This window comes from Parasteatoda tepidariorum, chromosome 5 (assembly GCF_982258835.1).
Source record: "Parasteatoda tepidariorum strain Cologne lab strain chromosome 5, Ptep-v5.0, whole genome shotgun sequence".
Lineage (NCBI taxonomy): Eukaryota > Metazoa > Arthropoda > Arachnida > Araneae > Theridiidae > Parasteatoda > Parasteatoda tepidariorum.
This window is the reverse complement of record NC_141759.1, coordinates 115,705,624-115,733,568: the sequence shown is the minus strand read 5'-3', so window position 1 is coordinate 115,733,568 and position 27,945 is coordinate 115,705,624. Positions and strand designations below refer to the sequence as shown.

Below are 27,945 nucleotides of genomic sequence, written 5' to 3'. Positions count from 1 at the left end.
GTTATTCAAGATAGCCCGTCTTTTATTTTGGACACTGTACAATTAATATTAAAATAGACGGCGAATAAATTACAATGGCATCAATTTATTTTAAACTATACAATTTGAGTAGATATACATATTCTTTGGTTTCCTAAAAATAAAAAGTGAGATTATCAACCGAAAAATATTCGTTTTCTTCTCTTGTTCGATGCTTGGGGGAAAAGTCCATTCTTCTCCTTAATAATGAAAAGACTGTCGATTATCTTGCCTTTCTGAAAAACAATATCAGCAAAATTTAAAAAGGAAATAATAAAATTCTTTTTTTTTTCTTAAACAGCGTGAAATTTTCAGTGATCCTAAATCAGAAACAATTTTTATTTAATAATAGTCATAAAAAATTAAATTTCATTTCTTAATAATAATAATTGAAAAATATGTAGTGGTAGTAGTCTAGTGAACTCTCGCTACTACGATATCCAATGCAGCAAAAACTCCCTTTATTTCGTGCTCCAGACGAACTTGCATATGAAGTAATGTTATGCTCCTCTCAATGTTACGGTATTCTCTGAAGCAATAAACGATTCTTTTATCCAAACTTTAACCTCATTTTCTCCATTTATGATTGGCTTTCAAATAATGCAAAAAATCTTATTTTATCATATTTAGCCCTTTTTTTTCATCTTTACTGACAGGAGAAGACTCCCTTCTGACCACCCCAAGAGCTTCCATCCTTATAGAATTGCCTCTTAAGGAGATATAGCATTCCTATCTGATTTCATTTCCTTCATGTTAAAAGCTGATCGTAAGTCACAAATGACCACAAACATCACTGAGAACCCCTAAAAGAGCATTTTTTTTTGTTGAGGGTGGGTGGGTGGGGGGGGCACCCTTCATGAACGAAAATCATTAGGACTCAATGCAATTCATACTTTGTTGGTAGACTTGGCAGTCAAAAAAATGGAATAGACAAACAAAAATATCATTACTTTCAATAAAAACGGTTTTCAGGTATGTTTACTATCTTATTTTCTGAATCTATATATATATTTCTCTTACACGGCGAGACAAAAAAAAGCCTCATTACAACTCCTCGAATGGCAACGATATAAAATCGACCAATGATTGCCGCTAAAAGTGTCACTTGCCAAATCTAGCTTAGGTGGCTGAACATATAGCGCTTTTAAAAACGGAACCTGAAATAACCAGAGAGAGCATTCTCACCAAATGTGATCTCTTCCTATTAAGCTAGGCAGAAGTGAGTACTCTTTATCTATATATCTCTATTTTAGTATTTTGTCGAAAGCGCTTTTTTTCACGAATTTATATATTAAAAATTAATTTGACGATTAATTATAGCCAAAATTTTAACCTTTTTTAAGGAGATATCAGTTTCAGAAATTTTATCTTAAGATTTTATACTATAGCACATTTCTAATAGGTTTAACGAATTGCATGTCATTTATTTGAATTCAAATTTATTTTAATGACTTAGTATTTACTAAAAAGATATAATTTTTTAAAAAAAAAAAAGTTGTTATATGGATTTGAATGATTGTTTTAAATTCTTAAAATTTTGTGCACTTGCAATGTACCTAAGTTAGTAGCGACCGAAGCGAGCTTGGTTTGCGAAGCAAACCATATAAGATTGCGTAGCAATTTTCGGCGGTTGGCGAGTGTTAGCGAGCAGGGGGGGGGGTCCACTTGTTTATTTTAATTGTTTTAAATATTTAACCATAATTAGCACTCTGCAAATTAATTTTTTTGTCTACTATATAAATACATTTATAGTTAATACATGTATAACATTAAAATTCAAAAAAAAAAATCTTATTGTGTCTCTAAAGTATGCAGACCCTCGATATAACAATATATCCCTCTACAACACTCTATTTATTGGGTCCCCAAAATAGTTTGTACTGTACTTAGTTTACATTGCACTAGAAGCACACAATGGGCTATCGGCGCCATCACAATTATGACCCTCTGCAGTCTAATTGCGATTCTCTCCACTTTGGTATCCCAAATTCGAGCACTTTATGTTTAAGGAAATCCGCGCACCCCTGGTCCATACATAGTCTGACCAAAGTGTTCGCCCACCCCCTCACAGACCGCAACCACTCATTCTTGATTTTAGTGTTCTACTGGGATCAGTCTACAGTGCTGCGAGACTCTAAAAAAAGAAATTTTCCCATCGATCCAGAGTTTGTAGTTTTAAAAATAAAATTCCAACCACCGAATTGTTATCAAGCAATTTAAATACGACATTTTTAAAGTTTTCTCTCTCAGAAACTAGTTGGATTCATTTTCGAATTTTATCATTTGAAATAACATAGTTTGAAGAACTTCATGTTTTACAATTGAAAATATTCTTATAACAATTAAAAAAAATTAAAAAAATAATTTATAAAGGAGACACACCTTTTCGGCGGACACCTGTTGCAGGAAGAGGTGAGATCTGTTGTAAGGAATGAGGCGAGTATAACTCTTCTCTGTACTTCCAAAAGCACTCCAAGGTTGACGGACACCCCTGAAATTGCTCGTCCCTTCCTGGTTACCCTGGAAACACACAACCTTTCTTTAATGTAGTGATTACTGTGGAAATTCTTTGTTTACAAATTAGTAATCTTTAAATGAAGGTAGATGATGAACTGATCTCAAAATCTCGGAAACAAAATTGCATAAAAATGAAAGAAACACCATTCCTTAAGTGAAAGCTGTAAAGAGTGTGCACAGAAATTCGGGAATTAAATGGCCGATGAATAGAGGACTGCACAGAATTTTTGAAACGAATACAATTGCTGTAAAACTATAATCAAACTGCGATATTTCAGTACTAGGAACACATATTGTTTTATATCCGTCGTTGAACAGCCGACCCAATTTTATGGGTTTACAGCTACTCATGTTCAAATCCGTGGCTTTGTGATTTTGAACCCAATCCAGAAGACAAGGGAACTCCTGGATCAAGTGTAGAGAGAAATTTGCCTGCGAGGAGGACGTTTTGATGGAGCTAACCAGCATATGAGTCACATATATATATCATTTCAAGCTTTTTACGCTACTTTTTAAAACTTTTTTTTTATTGTTTTAAAGGTAAACTTTGTTTTATCGCCAACTTTTAGTTATATGAACAGAAATCATTTTGAATGGAAAAACCAGTTTATTTTGTCTTTAGTAGAAATTCTCAATTCTTTGGTAACAATTAGTACCGTCTTCACGCAAGGCACACCCGGGTAGTGCCCGGGGGCCTAAAGCACTCGGGTTCCTCGAGAATCTTACGTTTTAAATGTTGTATTATAAAAAACTAAGAACAAAAACATTGCATTATATATTTTTTTAAATAAATATATTCCCGTGTAAAAAGTGCGAATTTTTTCTATAAATAGTGATTGATTATCATGCAAACACCCATCATTTAAATAGTTTATCACCAGGAAAACTTAAAAAGTAAACAGAAATTTATTTTTCTACGTTAAAATGAAGTTTTCAGGTACTCAACTCTCTAAATATGTTCGACCACCACACCCACTCTTTTTAGTATTTATAATTAGTTAAATAAAGTAATAGTTGAAAGAGTTTAGAATGACACAGCACTATGGGAGAGCAACTTTTAAACTGGTTATGTCTGGTGTGCATTGAAAGATGCACAACATTAGAAAGATTAACAACTGACTTTAGTGTGTATATAATTCATACCTTTTATTAGCTGTGTGTTCATGTGTGTTTTTTTTCATGTGTGTGAAATAATTCATACCTTTTGAATCTTTTTATTTGTTATACCCTAAAATTTTGTTTTAATTTAATTATTTTAATTTGCTTCTAGGTTTTGAAAATTATTTTATTATTTGTAGATTGCAACTGGTTAGTATCTAAAGTTTTTATAAAAAAAATTATGCATAGTTTAAAAATGCTTTATTTTATGTGCATTGAGCTTTTGGGGAGATAAAAATGTGTTGAATTCTTGCGCATCTTAAAAATGTTTTATTTTATGTATGTGTAGTTTTTAGTTCAATTTTTAACAGTTATAGGGGGGGGGCTCTTTCTGTGCCCTACTTGCTATTAAGACGGCAACAACTGCAGTTACAAATTTTTTTTTAAAAAAGTGTGAATAAATAGGGACTTACGGCAACTCCGCTCGTGATATGGATGGTCGCTCTAGGATTCCTGTAAGGCTCAGAAAAGCTTCCATTATACACCTACAAATAAAGCCTCTGTCATGAAAAACTTCTTCTTCACAATTTTGCAAGACCAGTTACTCTTATTTCTATTAATAAAAACGTAGCGTATCAGTTTTTTTTTCAGTGTTGCAATCGCCTTGGTGTAACTCCTGGAGAAAATAGGAAAATTTGAACGCTTTGATTTGTTCTTTGATTGATCACGAGAGTTAGAACGCTTTGATTTGATTCCAACTATCTCAAATCTTTTAATGATAATGACATTTGGATGGAATATAAGTCGTGTAAATCTGAAATAGCTTGAACACAACGTTCAAAAATCATAAATCAAAACAAAATTTTTTTATTGAAACCTACTCGTGTTTCAATGTCACATATTTACAGCGGAACAAATGGCAGGTTTTGCCATTCGTCCTACTGTTGAAGATGTAAATATGCGACATATTGAAACGCGTGCAGGTTTTATTAGTTTCCTTTTCTTTTCACTCTCAATTTACTTTTTTACTTTTACTTTTTACCTTTTTTAATTCTTAAACGTTGTTTTTATTTAATTTTAATTTTATCAAGAAGAAATCTTCACATTGTTTTATAAAGTTTTAATCTTCTTTTGAGAAGTTAATTCATATTTACGTTTTTGAAATCTTTTTGTTGTTGTTGAATTATTTCATTTCGGAATAGTTTTTACTCAAAATCAAAGTAGACAAACTTTTTAATCGTGATCAAACTCTAGAAGTTTCCATATTTTATTTTAATGTTGTTAAATCTCAGTGGAGGAGATATTTAATGATGATCACAATTTAAATGTTAACCGAAACAAAATACACATTTAGAGCGAAGAATGGTAGATGAAGCTCATAGTTAAATAAGAAATTTGATTTCGCTGAGTAAAAGAGTCATTTGAGAAACAAATGAATTCTTTTTATGCTATATTCATGATAAAAATGTTATTCGAGACTTTTTTTTAACATCTTTTTCTCATAAGGTTTTAATCTTAGTAACTTTTTTTTTTTAATAAATTACACTTTACTTTTATTAGAGCCATTTTCAAATAGCATTAATAAAAATTTGAAAATCCTAGTACAGACTTTTTTTTCAAAACAATTATGTTAAAAATCATTTAAAGTTAATATTATACATTACAACATGGCCATATATCTCCCCTATATATATTGACCCTAATTATTCAAATTGGACCACGTGTTGTAGTATCGGGTGCAAGTGCACCTTACCAGAGGAAATAATTATAGGGTTAATAGCGGTCCCATAATGTAGCCTTATAGGTTAGGTTACTATGTATGGCCCTATATTGACCCTAAATATTTAAATTGGAATACGTATTATATTGCCGGGTACTAGTGCTTCAAAATCTGAAAAATAGAATAAAATTTCGGAAAACAGAGTAAATAATCTAAAATATGCACATTTCAGGCAGGGCCTTTTTTCCCTTTCAATTTTTAAGATATATCGTTCGGAAGAGACGTGGAAATAATAATCACGGAGAAAACAAAATATATGAAGTTGTGGGAACTTAATTTGATATCACGTGAGATAGAAACAGATTTTTGTCATCTGAATGCATTATTTTATCAAATAATAAAATCTCAAGCTAGTCAAGACTTTTGTTCCAAAACGCAAGATTACTTCAATTACCTGTTAAGTGAGGATTGTGGCCTTTCTTTTGTGGGATTAGAAAATAAGAAATGAACCCTATTCACATCATTCACGGTTTCATTTTTTTAAATATTAAGTGCAATTTCGCTGTGTATGCTTGACTTCTATTCCTTAAACTGCTGGTTTTTTCCCCCTTCTTCTTTCAACTGTCTGGTATTTCAAATACTGTCATTTTTCTAATCTAAACAGTGTAAAATTCGCATCCACCTCCAAGCAAACATAAATTGTCTGAACTACTGAAGATGTATGAATGAATATAATGAAGTGTGGCAATTCGGAAGTAGGCATTTTGGGAGTAGAAAAGAAATTGAATTCGTTGAAAATGAATTCTGTCAGTCAGGATATGCGCATCCCCTACACTGCAGAGGATTAGAGCTGTAATCTTATCAACCGTTTCCCGGATTATCCCGAGTCAAGTTGCAAATCCCGAGAAAACTCGTTCGTAGCAGAATGTGTCAGTACGTTTTACTTTTATCACGTTTTTACTCAAACTGAAGCAAACTAAACATAATCTGTTGCGTTTGGAAATTTGCCAAATTTTGTTTTGGTAGTTTTACTGTTGGATTGTACACTTTGTGCGATTGCATTAACGATGGTTACTGAATTTACAAAGAAAAAAAAAGAATAAACAAAAATGGCGTAACACTTCACTAGTGTTTGGTAATTATCACTTTTGCGTTGTTCTTTGAACGATCATAAAAGACTAATATTTAACTTTTTTTTTCGTTTACCCGAGATAACTCGGAATAGTAAATTAAATGTTTTTTACACATAAATTTTTTTCTAAAATTCTACGTAAAACTTGTGTATCATGTTTTGGTTTATTTCCTTGTATTTATTAATGGAATTTTAAAAAAATTAGTTGATTTTTTGAATTTTTATGAAAAAAAAATTTGGAAAGGGAAGCAGTTAACCTTTAAACAAATTGATATAGAAAAATGGAATGAATTTTAATACCTCACCGTCATAGGTAGGGAAGAGTCTCTCATAGCAGTGGTTGTGACCCCAGAAGGCGACATCTACCCCGTGTTTGTAGAGGATCTCTTCCAGACCATACACTCTCAGGAAACCCACACGCACCTGTGTTTTAAAATACAAAAATCGTTTATTGTCTTATTCTTAGCAACGCTAATGCTTAACAAGTCAAATTTTCTATCCACCATTCAACCAAAAATAAAAGACGTAGGAAATAATTTAATTTAGGTATTAAGCTAAATTAATTTCTTTTCAGGAAAAAAAATGAACCTGCAAAGGATAAAATTAGTGTACAAACTATGAACACCATTCAAATCTAACGAATCCCTACAGAGGATTGACAGATGATACTGGCTTCTGTTTCTGATAAACCTGCAATCAAACGGGTTTGGGTCTTGATGTTTTCAGTAGGGATATCTCAGACTTACGAGAGTTTTAACAATAATTTCTAAAAATATATATGAAGGGTGGCAACTACGAAATACCTTATACTTCTACAGCAGTGCGAATAGCACTTAACTACAATTTCATTTATTCATTCCAGAATTTTTTTGATGCTGGTTCCCACAGAGCCCAGACAGTTAAAGAAACGTCAGTAAAAAGTTGAAAATGATCACAACAGTCACAGTCGCAGGTGTGACCGTTTTAAATTGCCCTAATGAGGTCATAGTGTTATTTTGATATATCTTGTGATATCACATAAAAGTTTCGCTAACTATTACGAATTTTGTCAGTTGCTAGTCAAGCCAACTCTTTACTGGCACTAGAGTCTCCAAGAAACTTTGTTGCCACATTAGTAACAACATGGATTCCTTGAAAGCCACGTAACTTGTCTTTCTAAAAACACAGGGGTCATTTTTGGGAGACTTATCTGTTCACTAAAATTAGAGCAGTCACTCACAAGTCTTGTAAGCAGTTTTTTGTGACTCATCTCCTAAAGTGAAGTAAGTGAATCTCAATGAATGGTTTCAAAAATAAACTATTTTAAATGGCTCCAAAGGCTTCATAATATGATTTAGAAGCAAAAATTGTTTCGGCTCAATATTGCCCTATTCTCTAACACTACAGTGTCCGAAAAAAGATTTTAAATGATTAAGAAATTTTACATATTTTTAGTTCAAACTACCGATAAATATTTTTCAGTGTTTTTCAAATTTTAAACAACAAAAAATATTTTTAAGTACAAAAGTCTTCAGAAATTTTCTACGTCAAAACAGTTTGAAAACATTACTAAGTCTAAAATACTTCAAAATATTTCTAAGTACAAAAAACTTCAGAATTGATCTAAGTCAAAAGAGTTAGAAAATATTACTAAGTCTAAAAATACCTTAAAAAATTTCAAAGTTCAGACACCATGAAAATATTTCTAAGTTCAAGACAGTTCAGAATTTCTCTATGTCAAAAGACTTGAAAATATTACTAAGCCTAAACTTCGTTAAAATATTTCAAATTTCAAACACCATCAAAATATTTCTAAGTTCAAAAAACTTCAGAATTTTTCTATGTCAATACAGATTAAAAATGTTACTAAGTCTAAAATACTTCAAAATATTTCTAAGTTCAAAAAACTTCAGAATTTTTCTATGTCGAAACAGTTTGAAAATATTACTAAAGCTAAAATGCTTCAAAATATTTCAAAGTACAAAAAACTTCAGAATTGTTCTAAATCAAAAGAGTTTGAAAATATTACTAAGTCTTTTACAGAACTTTCTGCTTGCGCACGGGACGAGCCCGTGGCTTGTGGACTGGGGTCCTTAGTGACCGCGCGAAACCCGTCGAAGGGCGGGGATTGGCATCGAGTAGATCGGTCACCCACCCGACCCGTCTTGAAACACGGACCAAGGAGTCTAACATATGTGCGAGTCTACGGGTCTTGACTAGGCCCAGAGGAGCAATGAAAGCAAAGGCCAGACTCGAAGCCGGCTGAGTTGAGATCCCCTCGCCTCCGAGCGGGGGGCGCACCAACGACCCGTCCTGTCCGATTCATCGGTTGGGCGGAGTCCGAGCACACTCGTTGGGACCCGAAAGATGGTGACCTATGCCCGGGCAGGATAAAAATATTTCTAAGTACAAGGCACTTCAGAATTGTTCTAAGCCAAAAGAGTTTGAAAATATTACTAAGTCTAAAATACTTCAAAATATATTTTTAAGTTCAAAAAGCTTCAGAATTGTTCTAAGTCAAAAGAGTTTGAAAATATTACTAAGTCTTAAACTCCATGAAAATATTTCGAAGCTCAAAAAACTTCAGAATTTTTCTATGTCAATACAGTTTGAAAATATTACTCAGTGTAAAGTACTTCCAAATATTTCTAAGTTCTAAAAACCTTAGAATTTTTCTACGTCAAAACAGTTTAAAATTAATACTGTCTGAAATACCTCAAAATATTTCCAAGTTCAAACAATAGGAAAATATTTCTAAGTCTAAAATACCTCAAAATATTTCTAAGTACCAAAAACTTCAGAATTTTTCTATGTCAAAATAATTTAAAATTAATACTAAAACTAAAATAATTCAAAACAATTCAAAGTACAAAAAACTTCAGAATTATTCTATGTCAGAGAATTTCTCTATTCTCAGAGTTGAAAATATTACTAAGTCTAAACTGCACTAAAATATTTCTAAGTTCAAACACCATGGAAATATTTCTAAGTTCAAAAAACTTTAGAATTTTTCTATGTCAAAACAGTTTAAAATTAATACTAAGTCTAAATACTCAAAATATTTCAAAGGTCAGGAGAGCGCGCTGGCCATTCCATACGCTGTATTGTTTCAGCTTCCAACATGTTCTCCGCAAGACGAGCTGTATGTGGTCTCGCATTATTATCTTGTAAAACAAAGGAATCTCCAATGGCTGCTGCGTAGGGTATGGCATGAAGTTTCAATATCTCGTCTGCATATCTGCGGGCCGTCAAAGTACCGTTCCGAATGATATGCAGGACCGTACGTCCACCTATGCTTATTCCACCCCACACCATCCAACCAGCTTGTCTGTAGTGTGACTTTTCACGAATGAAAGTGGGGTTATTTCGAGTGCCCCTTTCCCTCCACACCAAAACACGTCGGGTGTCACTCTCCAGACTGAATCGAGACTCGTCTGTAAACAATGCATGGCTCCAATCCCGTTGTTCCCAATCTTGATGTTCAGCAGCCCATCTTCTGCGAGCCGCACGGTGGCTTGAGGTCAATGGAATGCAGACCATGGACCTACGAGTATAGAGACCTCCCTGATGGAGCCTATTCCGTATTGTTTGGTTGGAAACTCTTCGTCCTGTTGTCACGAGAAACTGTCTTTGCAGCTGAGTAGCATTGTCTGTTCTGTTACGACGAGCTGTTAACTGTATATACCGGTCATCAGCGGCAGTTGTTGCACGTAGCCGACCTTGCCCTGGCCGACGACTCACATTTCCAGTCTCTTGGAATCGATTCCACAGCTTTACAGCGAAACTTCTGCTGACTCCAACAGCGTCCGCCACAATGCGTTGTGTTTGCCCGGATTCAAGTCTGCCGATGATGCGCCATGCAATGGATTCAGGTAAATCACGTTGTTGAGACATTTTCAAGTCACCCTTTCTCGAAAACAATATCTGAGAAATCAACTTTCTGAGTTACGGCAGTGAAACAGACGTCTCTGCTACATCCCGATTTCTGCTCTTATCTTCTTTTCTGGTTTGTGACGTCATGGACTTTTATTTGCATATGAAGTTTTCTTCTTCTTTTTACTGCTCGGTTTTGCATTATAAGTGATTACTTTTCTGTTACTTATCGGTGTAAATATTTGCGTAATTTCATTAAAACCATGTGCTCCCCTAATTTTTTTGAGCAGTGTATTTCAAAGTTCAAACAACAGGAAAATATTACTAAGTCTAAAATACCTCAAAATATTTCTAAGTACCAAAAACTTCAGAATTTTTCTATGTCAAAATAATTTAAAATTAATACTAAGTCTAAAATAGCTCAAAATATTTTCTAAGTACAAAAAACTTCCTCATTCCGCACTGCTTCTTTTCGTCCAATGGTACAGAGGCTTAATTTTTTTAAATATAAAATTGCACGATTAGAAATGAATGTTGTATAAAGGTGTGAATCAATGAATGAGTAAACAAGAAAAGAAAATGAAAGTTACCGGATTAGTTTCAAGTCTGCAGTATCTAAGAGCTGTGTTAGAGCAATACATAGGTCTGTGTCCAAGCGTTACAACCCACGGCCACTTGGCCCGGTTATGTGGAAGATTGGCTTGCTAAACATAAAAGAGAATAAAATGAGAAAATACAATTTGCTTCAAAATGAAATAACTTTTAAAAAATAAAACTTTAGTGGAATAAATTGTATTATTCAACCAGACGGGAAAGCTTAGCGCTTACTTTTTCACAGGTGAGAAAAGTTAAATATGAACCCATTTCTTTTAGTTAGAATTCCAAAAAGCCGTATCATTCTAATTTTTTGGGGCATATAGAATACTTTTAGATAAATTAGACTTCTTTATTTATTTCTTTTCTACATTACATCAAATAAGAAGTGATAAGAGAAAAAGAATGTGTAGCTTATTGAAATCGAATTGATAAAGTCTCATCAGTTAATTCCACAGGTATAATGTACTTTTTCTTTAAAATGTTGCCATAATTTCTTCTAAGAATGCTGATAATCGGCGGTTTCTTCGATGCTAGAATTGTTACATTAAAACCTCCCACTTTTCATTCATTTTCTCTTCGAAGAAATTCTTGCAACGCATTTTAAGATATAAAATATGAATATAATATCAATAAACTGAACTCTCGATTCTATTAAGTTACTCCCAATATTTTATAGCAACTCGATGACCCACCAACATTTTATTTCATTTTTGTGGCAGAACAAAAAAAATAGTTTTAAAATTACTTTTTCCTTAATCATTGCTTAAATATTTGGAAATTATGAAGAGGTTTGTAAGCAAATATATCACTGTATTTCTTTGAAGTCATTCATTCATCTAACGTTGTTTTAAACCTTTTTAATTATAATTGAGATTTAAAAAAAAACATGGGAATAATAAATGAGAAAAACTGTCTTTTTAAACGTATGCTTTTCTGAATAGAATAAAATAAAAGTTAATAAACAATTCTTGGCAATGAACGGACACTATGATGAATCGTAAATGTTTTATCTTTTTGTTTACTTTCGAATGGAGTAATGTTAAAATGAAGCGATTTTAATTTCATTCTGAAAAAAATAAATGACACCTTATTAAAGAATGAACTTTAAAAGAGTTTTCCTCCTTCCATATCTTGCTTGTTTGCGAAATTTCCTTTCATTAAGTTACGTCATTGAATTTTTTTCCTTCTTAAATATGCCTATTTCCGACCTTTCATTGGTGATAGAATATTAGAAGTAGTTTATTAAAGCGTTTCATGTCTGCAATTCACGAATACTCCACTTTTTGCTTCCCCCAATTCATGGGAAATCTTTTGGTTTACGTCGTGGCTGCTCCTTCAAATATATAAAAATGCAGGCAGGGTGTTTTCAAAAAATTTATTTTCCTATTGGTTTCTTAATAGCAAAAGTCCATTCATGAATAGAATATGAAATCGTCGATAAAAGAACTAAAAGATGACTTCTCTCTTATTTTGAACTCGATTAAAATATGTATTGATTCAAAATATTATATTATTAATTTAAAGTATGTATCTAGAGTGCCGTAGAATAAACATACAGATTGAATTATGTAGCTTCCTGAAAGGACATTACGAACGGAATATTCTATTGATTTTGTTTTTTAGTTCACAGCTTATTTTTATTTCAATTAGTAGGGGAGAGTGGGGTCAATTGTAACAGGGTACGATTGTAACAGAGCAAAAATTTCAAGTGTCGGGTTCTAGATTTGGTTCCTTGGTGGCGCACAAGGTGCATTTAACAAATCTACATGTACACCCCTGATGGCAACCATTTTTATGTACTTTTGAAAGAGTTACATCGCAAAAGATATTTTCACTCCACGCAAGTACTTTTTTTGGTACTAGAATACTATATTATAACAAAGTAATTTTGTTTAAAGAAATAAAAATTAGTAACCGAATATGTAAGCGGACACCTTAATTAACATTTCAATAAAAAAAAGATTAGTTTTGCTAATTAATTAGCATTGTTTTTAACAAATGAAGCTGAAATGGCGTCTTGGGGACAGTTGTAACAATAAGTAAAGGGACGATTGTAACAGTTGAAAATAAATAATCTTATGTTTACAAACCATTACTTAACTCTTTAAGAACCACCAATAGTTTCCTATAGCATTTATATTATGTTGCATGTGCATTATTTTATTTGTCACCTTTCACAGCATAAATTAAAATTTTTAACCCTTTAAAGTTAAAAGTTTAACCCTTTAGGTCTCTGTTCATTATTATTTTTACTCCTAAAATATCACTACTATTTTGATCAACAAAAAAATATATCACAACTATGATAATATGTATAATTAACTATGTTTTAGTTGAATTTATGAACTGTTACAATTGACCCCGTAAGTGGGGACAATTGTAACAAGTGCACGACTGTCAAAAATTGTTAATAACTAATATAATAGTATTTAAAATCAGGTATTTATTTTTCTTCTAGTAGAGGATAGTCTACTTTACACGTCTGTCAATAAATACTAATAATATATTGGATTTTTTGTTAATTAAAAATAGTTAAGAAAAAAATGTTACAATTGACCCCACTCTCCCCTACCTATTACAAAAATTAATGAAGTATCATTGACATCAATAACATTTTACTGATTTTTATAACGCTCTCTTAAACGAATCTGTTATATTTCTCCCATTCATTTTGCGTTTTAGTACCTATCATAATATTTGACTATAGGTAGTAACTCTTACCAAAATTAACTATCCTTGGCGTCAATACTAAAAATAATTTCTTTTTGTATTTATCCTTCACGAATTACTTTTATTTTACCATTCCTTTTGCCATACAAAATCCTTTTTTCTTTCAATTACCGTTGATTTTAAATTACTTAGTTTTATAGTGACACGCTTTAAAAGCAGAATTACAAACTAAATGAACACGTGGTTCCAGGAAACCTTAGGAATAATAATTTGGTGATGTAGTTCGCCTATTCTGCAGTCATCACGTTGATCATTGAGATAACTTGGCATAACGAAAAATAGTAATTAGGTATTACAGAAAGTGCAATAAACAGCTTTTTTTTTATTAGAGTTATAAGCTAACTTGATTGATGTTATTTTAAAAATATTTGACAAAACTGAATCGTTTGTATTTTAAAAAAAAGAACAATGTCTTCCGCTACGCAAATGAGAAAATTCCATTTTTCAAATGTCTCTGTATTAGAAATATAATTTAAAAAAATCGAATATTGGGCTTCGTAATTTGCTTGCATTGTACTCATTTATCTACTTGTGGAATGTCGTATTCTTGGAGCTTATAGTTCATTCACAATCCGGTATAATTCTTTCATTTATTTCACTTATAGTTTCTAGGAATTACTCATAAAATACTAATATTACATTTTAGCTCAATCGATACAAAGTTATTCAGGGGGATGCATTTTAGTTCACTGTACTCAAATTTGCTTTAAAAAAAAATAACAATAAGAGAGAGACATGCTGTGTCATACTGACCGTGAGTGTGTCGTCCAACCACTTGTAATGAGATTTGACAGCATCCAGACCACCATAAAGTAGAAAGAAATAAACTTCGGTGCTTATTATAATAAAGTGGATGGGTCCTGCCTTGAAGCTAGATTTCAAAAGACATTGCATTATTTCTTTATGTTATTAAAAAATAAGCAATCAGGGATTCATTTTCTTTGAGGTAAATACAGGTTTTATAAACCTGAAGTAACTTAGTGATATTTCTTCCTTTTGTCATTCTTTCACCATTTTGTTTTTGCATCAGACATAGTTTCATGCACCCTTAACTATCGTTACTTTGATGAGTGTGGCTTAATATTATTCAAAAGAACAGTCAGCATAATGAGTCACTTAGAGTGACGTTTGATTGGATTTTCACAGACTCTTATTTTAAGTGATACAGAAAGAAGAGGTGGAACATTTTAAATTTCAAAAAAAATATTAAATGATGGATTTAGATTTTATCCAAAGAACTGAGCTGCAATTGTGAAAAATAAGGTCCTAAACACACTTTTTTTCTTCGTAACACTAGAATTAATTACGCAAGCGAAAAAAAAATTCTCAGTTCGAATGGGAGGGATATTTTTGTGGAAAACATAAATATTCTTACCTGTACCACAGATTGTCATCTGTCCCAGGCATATTGAACCTCGTTTTATAATTCGTGAAATTCCTAAAAATACAAAACAAAAATGAAATTATTTATTTTTAATTACAAGTCTTTTTTTTTTTTTTTTTTTTTTTGCTATGGTATGGAGATATCAAAGAATTTTGTCTTTTAAGTCCACATTGTTAGTAGGAAAAACAGTCATATTTGGAAACCAGCAGGATATGAATGAACAAAGAATAATTGTTATACAAAACAAACTACAGTTTAATTTTTAGTCTGTTTATACACTATCCGGCCAAAAGTATCCGGACACTCGGTTGTTATGTAGGTGGAAGCTTAATGGTGTGGGGGCTGTTTCTCGTGGTTTGGTCGGGGTCCGTTAGTTCCTGTGGTTGGAAACACAAACTCTGAGATGTATGTGGACAATGCTGCAGTCCCAACTCTATGGCAATACCATTCTCTTCTAGCATCGAGGCTTGCACAGATGTGCTTTGACGAAATGGGTGTTCAAAACCTGAATGAGAGCGCAGATTCCAGTCAAATCCTCACTGCAAGCACATCCTATTCAGAAACTGGAGTAAAGTCTTCCCAGAAGGCTGTCATCGATGTAAAAGGCGAGAGAAACATCACGTCCCTCAGGATGCTCCATACCTCTGGGTGACCGGATACTTTTAGTTAGGGTATTAATCAAATCAAATCAAATTAAGCAGCCTTTGTTTCGCTGCAAAGTCTTGCGAAGCAAAATTCAACGTGAAGTTGAACACCCAAAACAGCTCTTACGTTTTTTTAAATACAAATCATAAATTTAATTATTGAAATCTTGATAAACTCATATATTTTGATTGAAAAACATTCCTTTTTTATTGGAGTTTTGATGAATAAACAAAGAAACTGCTATAATAACATTCAATAGAAAAAAGAAAAAAAACGTAAATGCATTGTCTCAATGAGTGGCATAACTTACCAATTAAATGCTTCGTGATTGCCAACGGAGACCATATAAGGAAGTCGAGCCGCAACGGGTTCGATCATGTTCATGAAATTATCTCCTACATGACCGTTATTCTGTAAAATTGAGTTCACTATTTACATAAATACATGTGTGTAAATTTCAGATTGGATTATAAGAGGGAAAATAAAACCTTTATTACCATTTAATGATTTACAATTGAAAAAGCTGTCATAATTAAAACAGTTTGATTACCGAAGAAAATTAAGAAGTGAAAGACAAATATCAGAAACCCATCAAATATTTTCTATCAGTCGAACTGCCGATGATATTTTTAATCTCGCCTGCCTCCGTAGGGATTCGTCAAATTTCAATAACACTTCTACTTATTTTTCGCTAAAATATTAATTTGTCATCAAGAATGATTGATGGATATTCTAAAAATATACATTTAAGGCGGCTACTACGTAATACCCTGTTAGAGATTGTTTAAACAAAAACAGCTGCAGACAGAGTTTATAGCAAATTTTATCTCTTCAAAAAAAAAAAAAAAAAAAAAATCAGAACAAAAATTATTTGTCCTATCGTAATATGATCATACTTTTACCAGAACTGTGGAGTCGATAGTTGAAATATCTGACATTAGTTCCGATACCGAAATCAGAAACTACGACTCTGACTCAACAATAGTTATTTACAATTTTTATTCCTTCCTTATTTTTACTTGACCTCATATTTAAAATCCCAATTCCTATACCTCTTCCGATAAGCATTTTGGAACTCTAAATTTCCTTTCACTGGTCACGAAAAATTTTCTACCCTATTGGCGGATAGTTGTTGATTAATTCACGACACCTATGTAGCTAAGTTTGCTTTACTCGGTCAATTCCGTAATGTTCTCTTATTCTTAAGCAATCCTTATGTATGAATCATAGGTATTAAAATTATTTTTAACCCAGCTTACTATACGTTTGCGAGAGATTAATACCCCAACAAACAATTAAGCCTAATAAATGTTCTGTTAAGCTAGAAGAACTTCTGCTCTTGAGGTACCCATTCCGCTGCCCCCTTAAATTCTGTCTTTTCTGAGTCCACGAAAGCAGCGGTGCAGCAGAGGAAGAAAACCTCCCTGGAGCTCCCACTTTCTGTTTTCCAAAGTAAAAGGGTTGTTAATAGAGATTAATTGTTACCTTCATTATCTTCAAAATTGTTATCGAAGGTACAGGATTTTCCCCCAAACAATTTTAATTTTAATCAGTTTCATTTTCTTGCAGCAGAAATGCCGCTTATGTTTGTGCCATGAAAACCGGAATGATGAATAAAATTTAGCGTCCATAAAAATGACCTTCGCTAATATAATTATGTGTAAAAACAAATTATGAATGATAAAGCTATTTTAAATGAATAAACAATTATGTTTTTTGTTTAAGTTTGCATTTAATTGTACATAATATATTAGGCTTTGAATGAGGTTTGTTTGCTCGATATACTCAGTTTTTTTTTTCAAAAATAACTTTGCTTTCTTTCTAAATTAACTTTCATCTCTAAAAATAAATCATTGATAGCATCGTCTTTCTGCAACAAGTTAATCTCTTTTAGAGAATGTCAAAAAGAGCTCTATAAATAAGAACTACTCACAAATATTTTTAATACATTTGAATCTACTTATTTATTTTGTTTTGATATTTTTTTAGGTTTCCTTATTCAACCTTTTCTACATTTGGTTAGACTGCCTGGTTGCTGGGGGAGGATATCCCCTAAAGGTTTTCTTAAACACAAAGTCTAAGGAAAAAATTCCGTGTCTTCCAAAAGTGGTCACAAACAGAGGAGGCCGCCGGTGGTCTTTCCTGCAGGTTTCACTGTGTATCCAAGACTGACCAAAGGTTTTACGGACATAACTTATGACTCCTTTCCAAAACATAAAAAAGGTTTATATTTAAATTTTGAAGATCCTTTATACAAAATTGCAATTTTTATATAGATATAAAGAAATTCTTCGCTATATTTCCTTTTTAAAAAAAATAGATACTAAGCACGATACTCTTATGAAATTACGGTCACAGGCCCTCAGTCGAGACAATTGTCTCTCTTCCTTCTCCCCTCCCTCCTTTGAATACGGCCTTGACTGCGTCAATTGAAAATGACATGTATAATTTTCTTTAAATGTTATAAATAGAAATGTATGCTACTGAAATCCGAGTATTTTCAAATTTCTCATAGAGTTAATACGTGTACCCGGATTTATCCCACTAGGGAGGTTTTCTAGAAAAAATTTCGAGGTCTTTCAGTTTAGGCCGCTACTTTTTATTAAATTTATGAGGATCCACATTTGCTTTAATCCTTAAATAATAATTAATAATTATTGGTTAATTCATCTAGTTATTTATATATTCTCACTAGAATAAATTCTCGTGGTCCTGTACTGACTGATCTTACGCATTCTTTTGCTCAATGAAATACTTATTGAGAAATAAAAACAATAAAAGGTAAGGGTATTAAAAAAAGAGTATCTCATATCTTAAAAAAAGAAAGAAATTACTTACTGTGTGTAAGTCATATGCAATATCACCTACAAAAATAAACAAAAGAATACAGATTGACAATATTTGTCCTGATTTTTTGAGAATGTATAAAAACAGTCATAAATAACTAAAGAGAAAAAAAGTTGAATCACTTGTGAATAAATGGTACAGTTTTTAATGAAAAATACTGTACTACAGACATTTAGTTTTAAAGAACAAGCAAACTATCACTTTAGAATAAAACGTTGAGTTACTGCATTTTGTTACGTGGGATGCTTCGTGATGGAGGTCTCAAATTGATATTTAAGCGAAGAAAATGCCATCAAAATCTTATAATAAATTACAGTAGTGGAAGGCGTATGCAATAGACATTGAAATGGGACGTTTAGGCAAAAGAGACATTAGCGAAATTAAGCAAAATTAAAACAAATTTATCATACTGCGGGGTATGAGCTTTCGACAGCCTGTCAAAAGGTAGCTTAAGATAGAATCGAGTTCATAAGTCTAGTGAATCGATGCATAATAATGGTAGTTGCCCCACAATACCAACAACAAATCAATATACCTACCGAAGCTACCCAAACTTCATTCCATTGCCTGCCACGCATTTACCTAATTTTTATAAATGTACCCTTCCTCTTAATTTGTTATCAGTGTCTTTTTTAAATTTTATAACTAATATCTTTGACTTTTGATTAGTGAAACAAGAATTCTTGACTCCAATCAAACTTGTCTTTTTCGCTTCTTATACTGTGATTTGTCACATTTTAATCACGTCTTTTTTTCTTCCTCGTTTGAAACCTTTTTTTTTTCGCTTTTAATAAGGATTCCTATGAATGGCGACTTTTTCGGAACATGCTGCATTTATTAGTTGTACTAATTGTTACTCGTAAATTGCATATAAAATAAATATTTAACTACCACTAAAGAGCTTTTATAACATAATATATACTTTTCCTAATGCATCATTACTTGCCGCAATTTATTTTTTCAAGTATAATATCAAATAGATTTTGTTTTTTACATGAAAGAAACTCTAAGTTTTCTGAAAATTCATTTTTGATTCCCCTTTCCTTATGTAAGGATAGATTTATTCTTCTTAAAAATATCACATTCATGAACTGTTCATGTGCATAAATATGGATAGTTAAAAGTTTGTTGATCTTTCTCTCTGTTTTGATTTAAATTTTAAAAAATGAAAATAATTGCGAATTTTTCTTTCCAAAACAAAAGCTATAGTATTTCTTATCGCTCACGATAGATGGCACCACTAAATACTGATTTTCTTGTATAAAATTTTGAGGTTGGTACTACTACAAATTTACAGCAGTTTACATACTGCAGTCATTTTGCAGTGTTTCCACTTCAAAAATTTTGTCGCGGAATTGGAAACAGTCTTCAAACCGCATTTTTTTTTTTTGTAAATTTTCTGCAGTTTATTTTCAGCATAACAACACTATAGGTTGGGGTTTGTATTTATTTTGGTGAAAAATACGAATTATATAAAAATAAGTAAAATTTTTTCCCTCTTGTCACAAACTATCACGATTTCAAGAACTTCCCTTCCAAACATGACATGGACTGTTCCAAAATACAAGTTCAAACATCATTAAAATCTGTTTTTATAATATGAGAGAATATAAACATTACTCGGATACCATTGTGAATGATGAAGTCTGTTGTTTCATTGAGAGCTTCTTCAATGAGTGAAGGGGTCGACGTTCCATCTCTGTATCCGAGATCCCCATAAATGATGACTCGGGGTCTCCAATCACTCCCCCTCTGGAGGGTACGGAACTTGTACACACCACTGAACTCTACACCATCACCACACCGGTAATCTGTTCTCCATAAAAATAGACCTTCAGCACCGAATATATTCAATAAACAATATACTCATAATTTTTTTAATATAACTGATTGAAACAATGAACTTTTTTGTATGGCACATCCCTCGGCCATACGCACTCTAAGATTCTATGTGAAATCTTAATGATCAGGTCTATACAGCTGCTCAAAGCCCCTGTTTATGTTAGAGTGTCATTGTAATGCAATACGTTATAAATAAGTATTTAAGAAAAAATCTCCCGAATATAAATCCATCACAAGTGTGTTTTAAAATATAAAACTATTGCCTATATAAACTCGTGCAAAACATGTCATTATTAAAACACTGCAGTGCGTCCAATAGTTTGGTCTAATTATTATAATATACTAATATAATGCTTGATATAATAAATATTCTATATTATTTATATAATATATCTTCTAGTTTATCCTATCGTCAAATTTATATTATATATCTTGTCTAATTTAACCAATGGATAGCCGAACGTAAACAAGTGTGCAAACCGCGTAAAGCTGTATAGAGTATCACCTAATAATTAAGATTTTATATAGAATTTTATAGTGCGTCTAATAATGTGACTGTATCTTTTTGTTTCTTTCCATTTTTTCATTTATTATTATTTGCTTTTAAAGAATAGATTTTAAGGAATACGGGACACCCCTAGAAAGTCCCGTAAAAGATAAAAACAATGATTCCTTCAAGATACAAAGAAATGACGAAATTCCTGAAAAACAGTGAAACTCCAAAAAACCGTAAAATATTGTTCATTGTTTAATGCTACGAGAAGGACCCTGAACTGCAATGCAATGTATTTTCAAAAATACGAAACTTTTTTTTATTTAAAAAAAAAATTTGCTTGCTTTCTTTTCTTGAATTTTCAGCAATGATACGGATATATGAGTGCCAAAAATTCAAGAAAGTGCTATGTTCATATGTTCAGTTATCTAAGGCGAGATCAAACGAATATTCGTGATATAGTGAGGTCTAACGTTTTCTATCTAGTATAACTTCTATATATCTAGTTTTGTAAAGCTACTGAGAAAGAGTATTGAATATTATAGTATAATTAAAGGAATAAATTCTGGTTAGTAGGTGTGGTTTATAGATCAGATATTGATAAGTTTATATGATTTAAATGACAGGAGTTTTATTCCGGTTTAGTATGTCATTTTAAAAGCAATTCTTTTCGTTCACTTCCATATCTAGTGGGAATTTAAGAACAAATTTTTTCTCTCTGAATAACTTTTGAGTACATAAATCGGATTACCATGTACAGCAGGGGTGTCAAACTCAAAAGCTAACTTGGGCCAAATAAACAATTCTTAACTATAGGTGGGCCGCAAAAAAAAAAAAAACTATGTACATAGAAAACAAATATTTTTATTTTGAATTGTAATAAACAAATATAAAGTTAAAGCATTGTTTACGTCCTGATACTTGACATCTCTTCTCTGCTACTACCTTTTCCATTTCGGGAGAAGTTTTATTGGCCGAGACTACTTTCAAAATTAACTCAACGTGAGCGTAATTAATACGGTTTCAGACAGGATATTTATTTCCATTCATAACAGAAAATAATTGTTCTCACTGATAAGTGCTTCCAAACATGGAAATAATTTCATATGCGAATTTTCGAGTATTTTCAAACCTTGCCGGTAAATATTCGTAAAATTCAGGCTCACTCACTTCAATGATTTTTGCCTTCAAATTTGAGTCGCACTGAATCTCATTCACTGCTATTTTCCTATGTAACTGGCTACTGAGTCTATATTTATTGAGAAAATCGAAGAAACCTTGTTTCAAATTCTGTTCTAAGATTTGAATTTTTTTTCTGCGTATTTTTGATACGATGCAGTATCATCTAAACTAGATTTGCTTTAAATCTTCATTTTTCAGTTGCCTTTCCCAAAGAAATAGTTTACATTTGAATACTTTAATTATGTCAAGCATGTTCGTGATGATCTGATCCTTGTCTTGTAATAATAAATTTAAATCGGATAAGTGTTTGGTTAGATCAGCCGTAAAAGATAAATCTTGCAACCATATTTGATCGCAGAACAAGCTTGTATCTTGGTTTTTAGTTTGTGAAAATTTACATATTTCTTCTTTCAAATACCAGAATTGTTTGAGAACCTTGGAGCAAGATAACCAACGTACCTCGCTATAGTAGGATAAACCTGAATATGTACTATCTAATTGATAGCTTAGTGTGAAACGGACTCCATTTCAGCCAATTAGAATTTTACATTTTCGAGAGTTCGATTTAAAATGATCCTTATAGTTTATAAATAAAGTATATTATAATTTTATATGCTGGTTTCGTTTCCAATTGACATGTCTACTTTATTTCTACTTTCCTTCGGATATATTGACTGGACCACAAAAATGTTCATCTCGGGCAGCGAGTTTGACACCCCTGATGTACAGTGAGCCAAAAAGATTTCAATCAATCAACTTATTTGCTCGAATGATTTTTACGTAATAGGATCTCAAAAATTAGCATACTAGCTGAATACCCTGCCCTTTGAAAAAGGTGGGAGAAAAAATCGAAAAGTCGTTATTTTTAAAGATTACGAAATCACACAAAAAACTGAAAGACACATACTGACATAATTACTAAAGCTAAAATAATTAAAATTTTTTACGAAAAATTATGTTTATTTTATGTGTTTTCCGGTGGCTTTACATCATTAGATTAGGCAAAATATGTCTTTAGAAATTCATCCAATGAAAATGAAGATTAACTGCTATCAGCATCATTTGGCATGATGTTATTGCTCGCGAGCCTCCTATGATTGTCAAAATTTATTACAATCGAGCAATTTTCTCAGATACTTAGACCCTTCGAGGGACCATAAAAAATTTATTTCCACTGTACCTATAGTAGGTATCTTCGAACTTATTATAGTTCATTTCGTGCTTATTAAAAAAACCAAAACTTTCTGTAATACCAGTAGTACCTGTTATCAAAACTAATTAGGCGTTAATAAAAAATTTGGTGATTTTTTAGGGTTCCCAAAACGATTAAACACTTTTTCGCCAATAATTTTGAGTATTAGTTCACAAATTATATATTTTTTTGTTTCAATTAGTACGTATTACCAAAATCAATTATGGATCACTAGCTTTAATGATAGTGAGAAAATTTTTTACAGTTTCTTCAAACGAAACTCTTTTTTTTGGTTAAATGGGGCTACAAGCTAGAAAAGCCGCGGGTATTATCTTTAAAATATTTCTAAGGAAAAAAAAGCAGAATCAGTTTAATTTAACAACGGCTAATGCTCATTTTTTAAACGCCTATTCAGAACAGCGGAAGTTACAGTGTTATAGTTTTATTTATTTATTTATTACTCATTTTTTGTTTGTTTGTTTGATTAGAAAGCATATTTTCATGCGCTTCGGAATCAATTTCATTGCAAAAACATTTTTTTAAAAACACAAGCACATTTTTATTCCCGCTAATTCTTTCAAACAATTGTTACTTTGTCAGTTTTATAAAATTTCTGCGCGATAGCTATGTACTTAAAAATGCATTCAGTTAACCTCAATACCAAAAATGGTGGCAACTATACTGTAAAACTTCTTACAGTGTGGAATTTACGGAATTTTCAAAGATTGTCTACTTAGATCCTTCATCCACAGGTATCTGTGGAATTGCCAGAATTTTCAAAGATTGTCCCTTCATCCACTGAGATGTGATGAAATAAATGGCTTTTCTTATTAAATGAGCGATAAACTATTGTTTGTCTAAAGTAAGAACTCCTCTAGCTATTCGTCTGGACCCGTGGCTGTGACTATGGTAACGAGGTATAACTATTTTAAGTAGGGGTCTGAGGTCATTGTTTAGGATTGGTTTTAGCCGAGGTCGGCAGGAGAAAGGGAATCTTTTTCTTCGGTCTGTTGCGTGTGCCCTGAAGTTAAGAGAAGCTACCCTCCCTGAAATGCGCTATTCTTGTTTCCATAGCAGCAGATGGTCTCAGACTTCACCATTCTATATAGCAGTTCTTACCGTAGACAAACTATAGTTAAACTTATTGACCCGAAATCACGCAGTGACCCGCTATTAATAAGAAGAAAAACCTCAAAATATTTCATTAACTAGTTTCATGTGGTTAATACTTACAGTAGTGGGTGGCGTTCTTCAAATCGGTCAACTTAACTGTGTGGACGTATTGGTGAGCTCCTCTATTGTTAAGCATTTGCCACGTTCCATTAGCACTCATGTCCAGAGCCTGTGAGAGTCCGTATTCCACTGTGCTCCAGTCACTACTTCTGTAAGTACTCCACATAACCACCATCTCGTCTATCCGTTCTGGAAGAAAAACTGTATTCTCCCGATATCCTTGGTATATAGTATAACAACTAGATAAATCTAACCAAGTGTGACTCTGATATGTATTGTAATTGTTCTGTAGTACGTCCCTTTAAACATTTTGTAGATACACAGTACTACGAGCAAATCTATGTCTGACAGTATATCTATAGTATAATACTATTGCAATCTGTATCTATACTTCTATATCTAACAAGCAAATGGCACCATGATTAACATAAAATTTTGATATAAAACACAAAATTTTTCTTATTTTCTCATCAGAACTGTTAAGACACGTGATCATTTATCCGGATAGGTAATACGCTGTTTAATATTTAATTTACATTTCAAATAGAAATTATATAATCGAAACGCATATTAAGTTTGAAAAAAAAAATCGTACAGCTTTTTTGCAAAATTTTTTACTTAAATGAAGTTTTCAATTTTTTGGTTTTGGCGAAAATATTTGACGGGATTTTACAGAAGTACCTAAATGTCTATTCTTTTCTTCTTTTTTTTTTACAATACACCACGATATTAATTTATATATTTTTTAGTCACGTTCATGTGGGTGGCAACTCCAAATCATGTGATCAATAAATACCGCGAGAGGTATACAGGGGACCGAAGGAGACATCACAAGAATTTAGAACAAAGAGATCATCTGTAAATGAAGACGTCGTCTGAACTCCTGGATTTTGTTGTTGGATATCCGCTAGTGTTGAGTCATAACCACCGAGAGTTAAGGTCTGTAATTTTTACCATGTGCAAATCCATGGCTAAAATTATGGTTAAAACAGGCAATTCATGATTCTTTCTCTTCTCTATTTTATTTTTTTTTCCTTGAATAAAAGTTAATTTTCTAAAATTATTTATTGTCAACTTCTTTAAATTATCCAGTATAATATTAACTTTCGCTCATCCATTTTCGGGCCCTTCCTTGGTAACTAACAAATCAAACGCACTTCAGTACTGCAGAAAGAACGTACTATAAAACAAGACCCCTCTATTTATGCTTTTACCTTAATTAGCGCTTCTGTTTTCAATTTTGTTACGAATATATTTTAAATCATTTTTGAAAAATTACCCTTTTATGTAAATTCATTTGAATTCGCTTCTCTCTTTATAGATTTCGTTTTATATTTTGTTCTGTTTTCCTTCACATTTTATTTTCTGTTTTGACGTGATATTTTTACCTAATGTGTTCCTATTTGTTTCATAATATTAATCCTATTTGCTTCAAAAAGATTTTTTTTGTGCTCCTCGCACTATTGTATCGTTTGCTTCGGCTTTATTGATACAATATTAGAAAGCATTCCTTTTTGCGGATATAATCGTGTGAGCTGATGAAAAGGTTATATCTTTTATTTCCCGGATTTCTTTTCTTCCTTTTTTCGGATAATTTTTTAAATTATTTTTATTACTATTATTATTATTTTCTTTTCCCTTTTTTTCATTGTTGTGTTATTTTTTTCATTGTTCTGTAACATTTTCCGTGTTTTCGCTACTTTTTGAACTTTATTTTATGAGTTCCATACCTGCCAACTTTTACGCATCTGGCGTGAAATTTTATTTTTATATTAAAAGTGGTAGTAAATTATATTTTTCTACTATATTATACTATATTTTTCTTTCATAAACTTATTTTTTAAATGATTTTGATCACGACTATTCTTAAAAAATTAAGCATATATATTAATATGTGTTACTATCACGGTTGTCATCTTAAGTTTTTTCAAATACAAACTTTTTTTTGTGTGCTTAAAATTGAAATTTTAATTACATTTTAATACCACTGGGACAAATCATAAAGGAAGAGATTAAAAGTTGGCAAGTATGGAGTTCTGTTTACTTGCAGCTTATGTGCAATAAATAAAAATTATTTTTTTTATTAATTTCCTTCATTTTTTCTTTTGTCTTTTTTGTATTTATTTATTACGATACATATACTTATATATATATATATATATATATATATATATATATATATATATATATATATATATATATATATATATATATATATATATATATATATATATATATATATATATATATATATATATATATATATATATATATATATATATATATATATATATATATATATATATATATATATATATATATATATAAAATCTTAATTATCAGGTGATACTATACAGCTTTATTGTTTTTACAAGACTGGTTTGGACTTGTTTGGACTTGTTTAGTCTCGTGCATCAATTGGTAAAATTAGACGATATATAATAAAGAGTTCACGATTGGATAAATTAGACGATATGTTATATAATATGTTATATAAATATTTATTATATCAGGTATTGTATTGGTATATTATAATAATTAGACTAAATTATTCGGGGCACTGTAGTGTTTTAATAACTACTTGTTTTGCACTAGTTTATACACAATACTTTTATGTTTAAACATACATGTAAAGGGTTTTTATTGAGGAGAGTTTTTATATACTTCCCACTTGCATCAATATATTATTTTTTAAACGTATTGCATTACAATATTAACTAATTGATAAGCTAACGTAAACAAGTGTAAACCGGTTTGTGTCGCGTAAAAACAATAATGCTTTAAAGTATCACATGATAATTAAGATTTTACATAGAAATCCTATAAAACGTCTAAAAATAGGGCCAATAAAAAATTTTTTTTCTCCAATAAATGACGCATGTTATGTAGTTTGCAATGTTACTGGAGAAAGTAGAGTTTAAACATACTCGATTTTTTTTAAAATAATAAATTGAAAAGAATTGTAACATTAATTCAAACGTTTTAACATTTTTTTTTTTAATCACATCCCTCATTTTAAGCATCGGTTTCCTTTTCTAAATCTACTCTCTTTTTTTAATAACCAAAATGGTTTTCACTTAAATTCAGTTCACTTAAATTTCCAATTTCAGCATATCATTTACACCTGAAAGTTATTTCTGTTCCAAATACTCAATTAAATCATGAAGTCATTTAAAGGAGGGTTAAGATCCACCGTCTTACGATGCTTCTACGTGATATTATGTCAACAATTTACTAGCAAATAACAATTATATATATAAAAAAAAGAAATATAGAACAACAACTCACCTCCGAGGGATATGTGAACCTGATGCGGAGTTTCTGCCAAAACAGCAGCGAGCAACCCGAACACCACTATCAACGACATTTTCCTCGTTCAATGTGAACATCATCTCTTTATATTTGTATGATTATGATATGACCGGTTCTCCAACTTTCCCTTCACGAAGACGAGAGTGACCGA

General features: G+C 31.6%; 1 protein-coding gene across 1 annotated transcript; it reads right to left on the bottom strand.

Moving 5' to 3' along the window:
- Positions 1-69: 69 nt before the first annotated feature.
- On the bottom strand, positions 70-27,945 carry LOC107437126 (acid phosphatase type 7). Its single transcript, XM_016049025.4, has 12 exons — positions 27,771-27,945; positions 24,483-24,671; positions 20,169-20,351; positions 18,532-18,557; positions 16,004-16,104; positions 15,040-15,102; positions 14,418-14,535; positions 10,928-11,041; positions 6,786-6,908; positions 4,107-4,178; positions 2,401-2,538; positions 70-254 (listed from the first exon to the last, which is right to left on the bottom strand). Exons 1-12 carry the CDS (start codon positions 27,847-27,849, stop codon positions 156-158), a joined length of 1,305 nt encoding a protein of 434 aa, XP_015904511.1. The 5' UTR covers positions 27,850-27,945; the 3' UTR covers positions 70-155.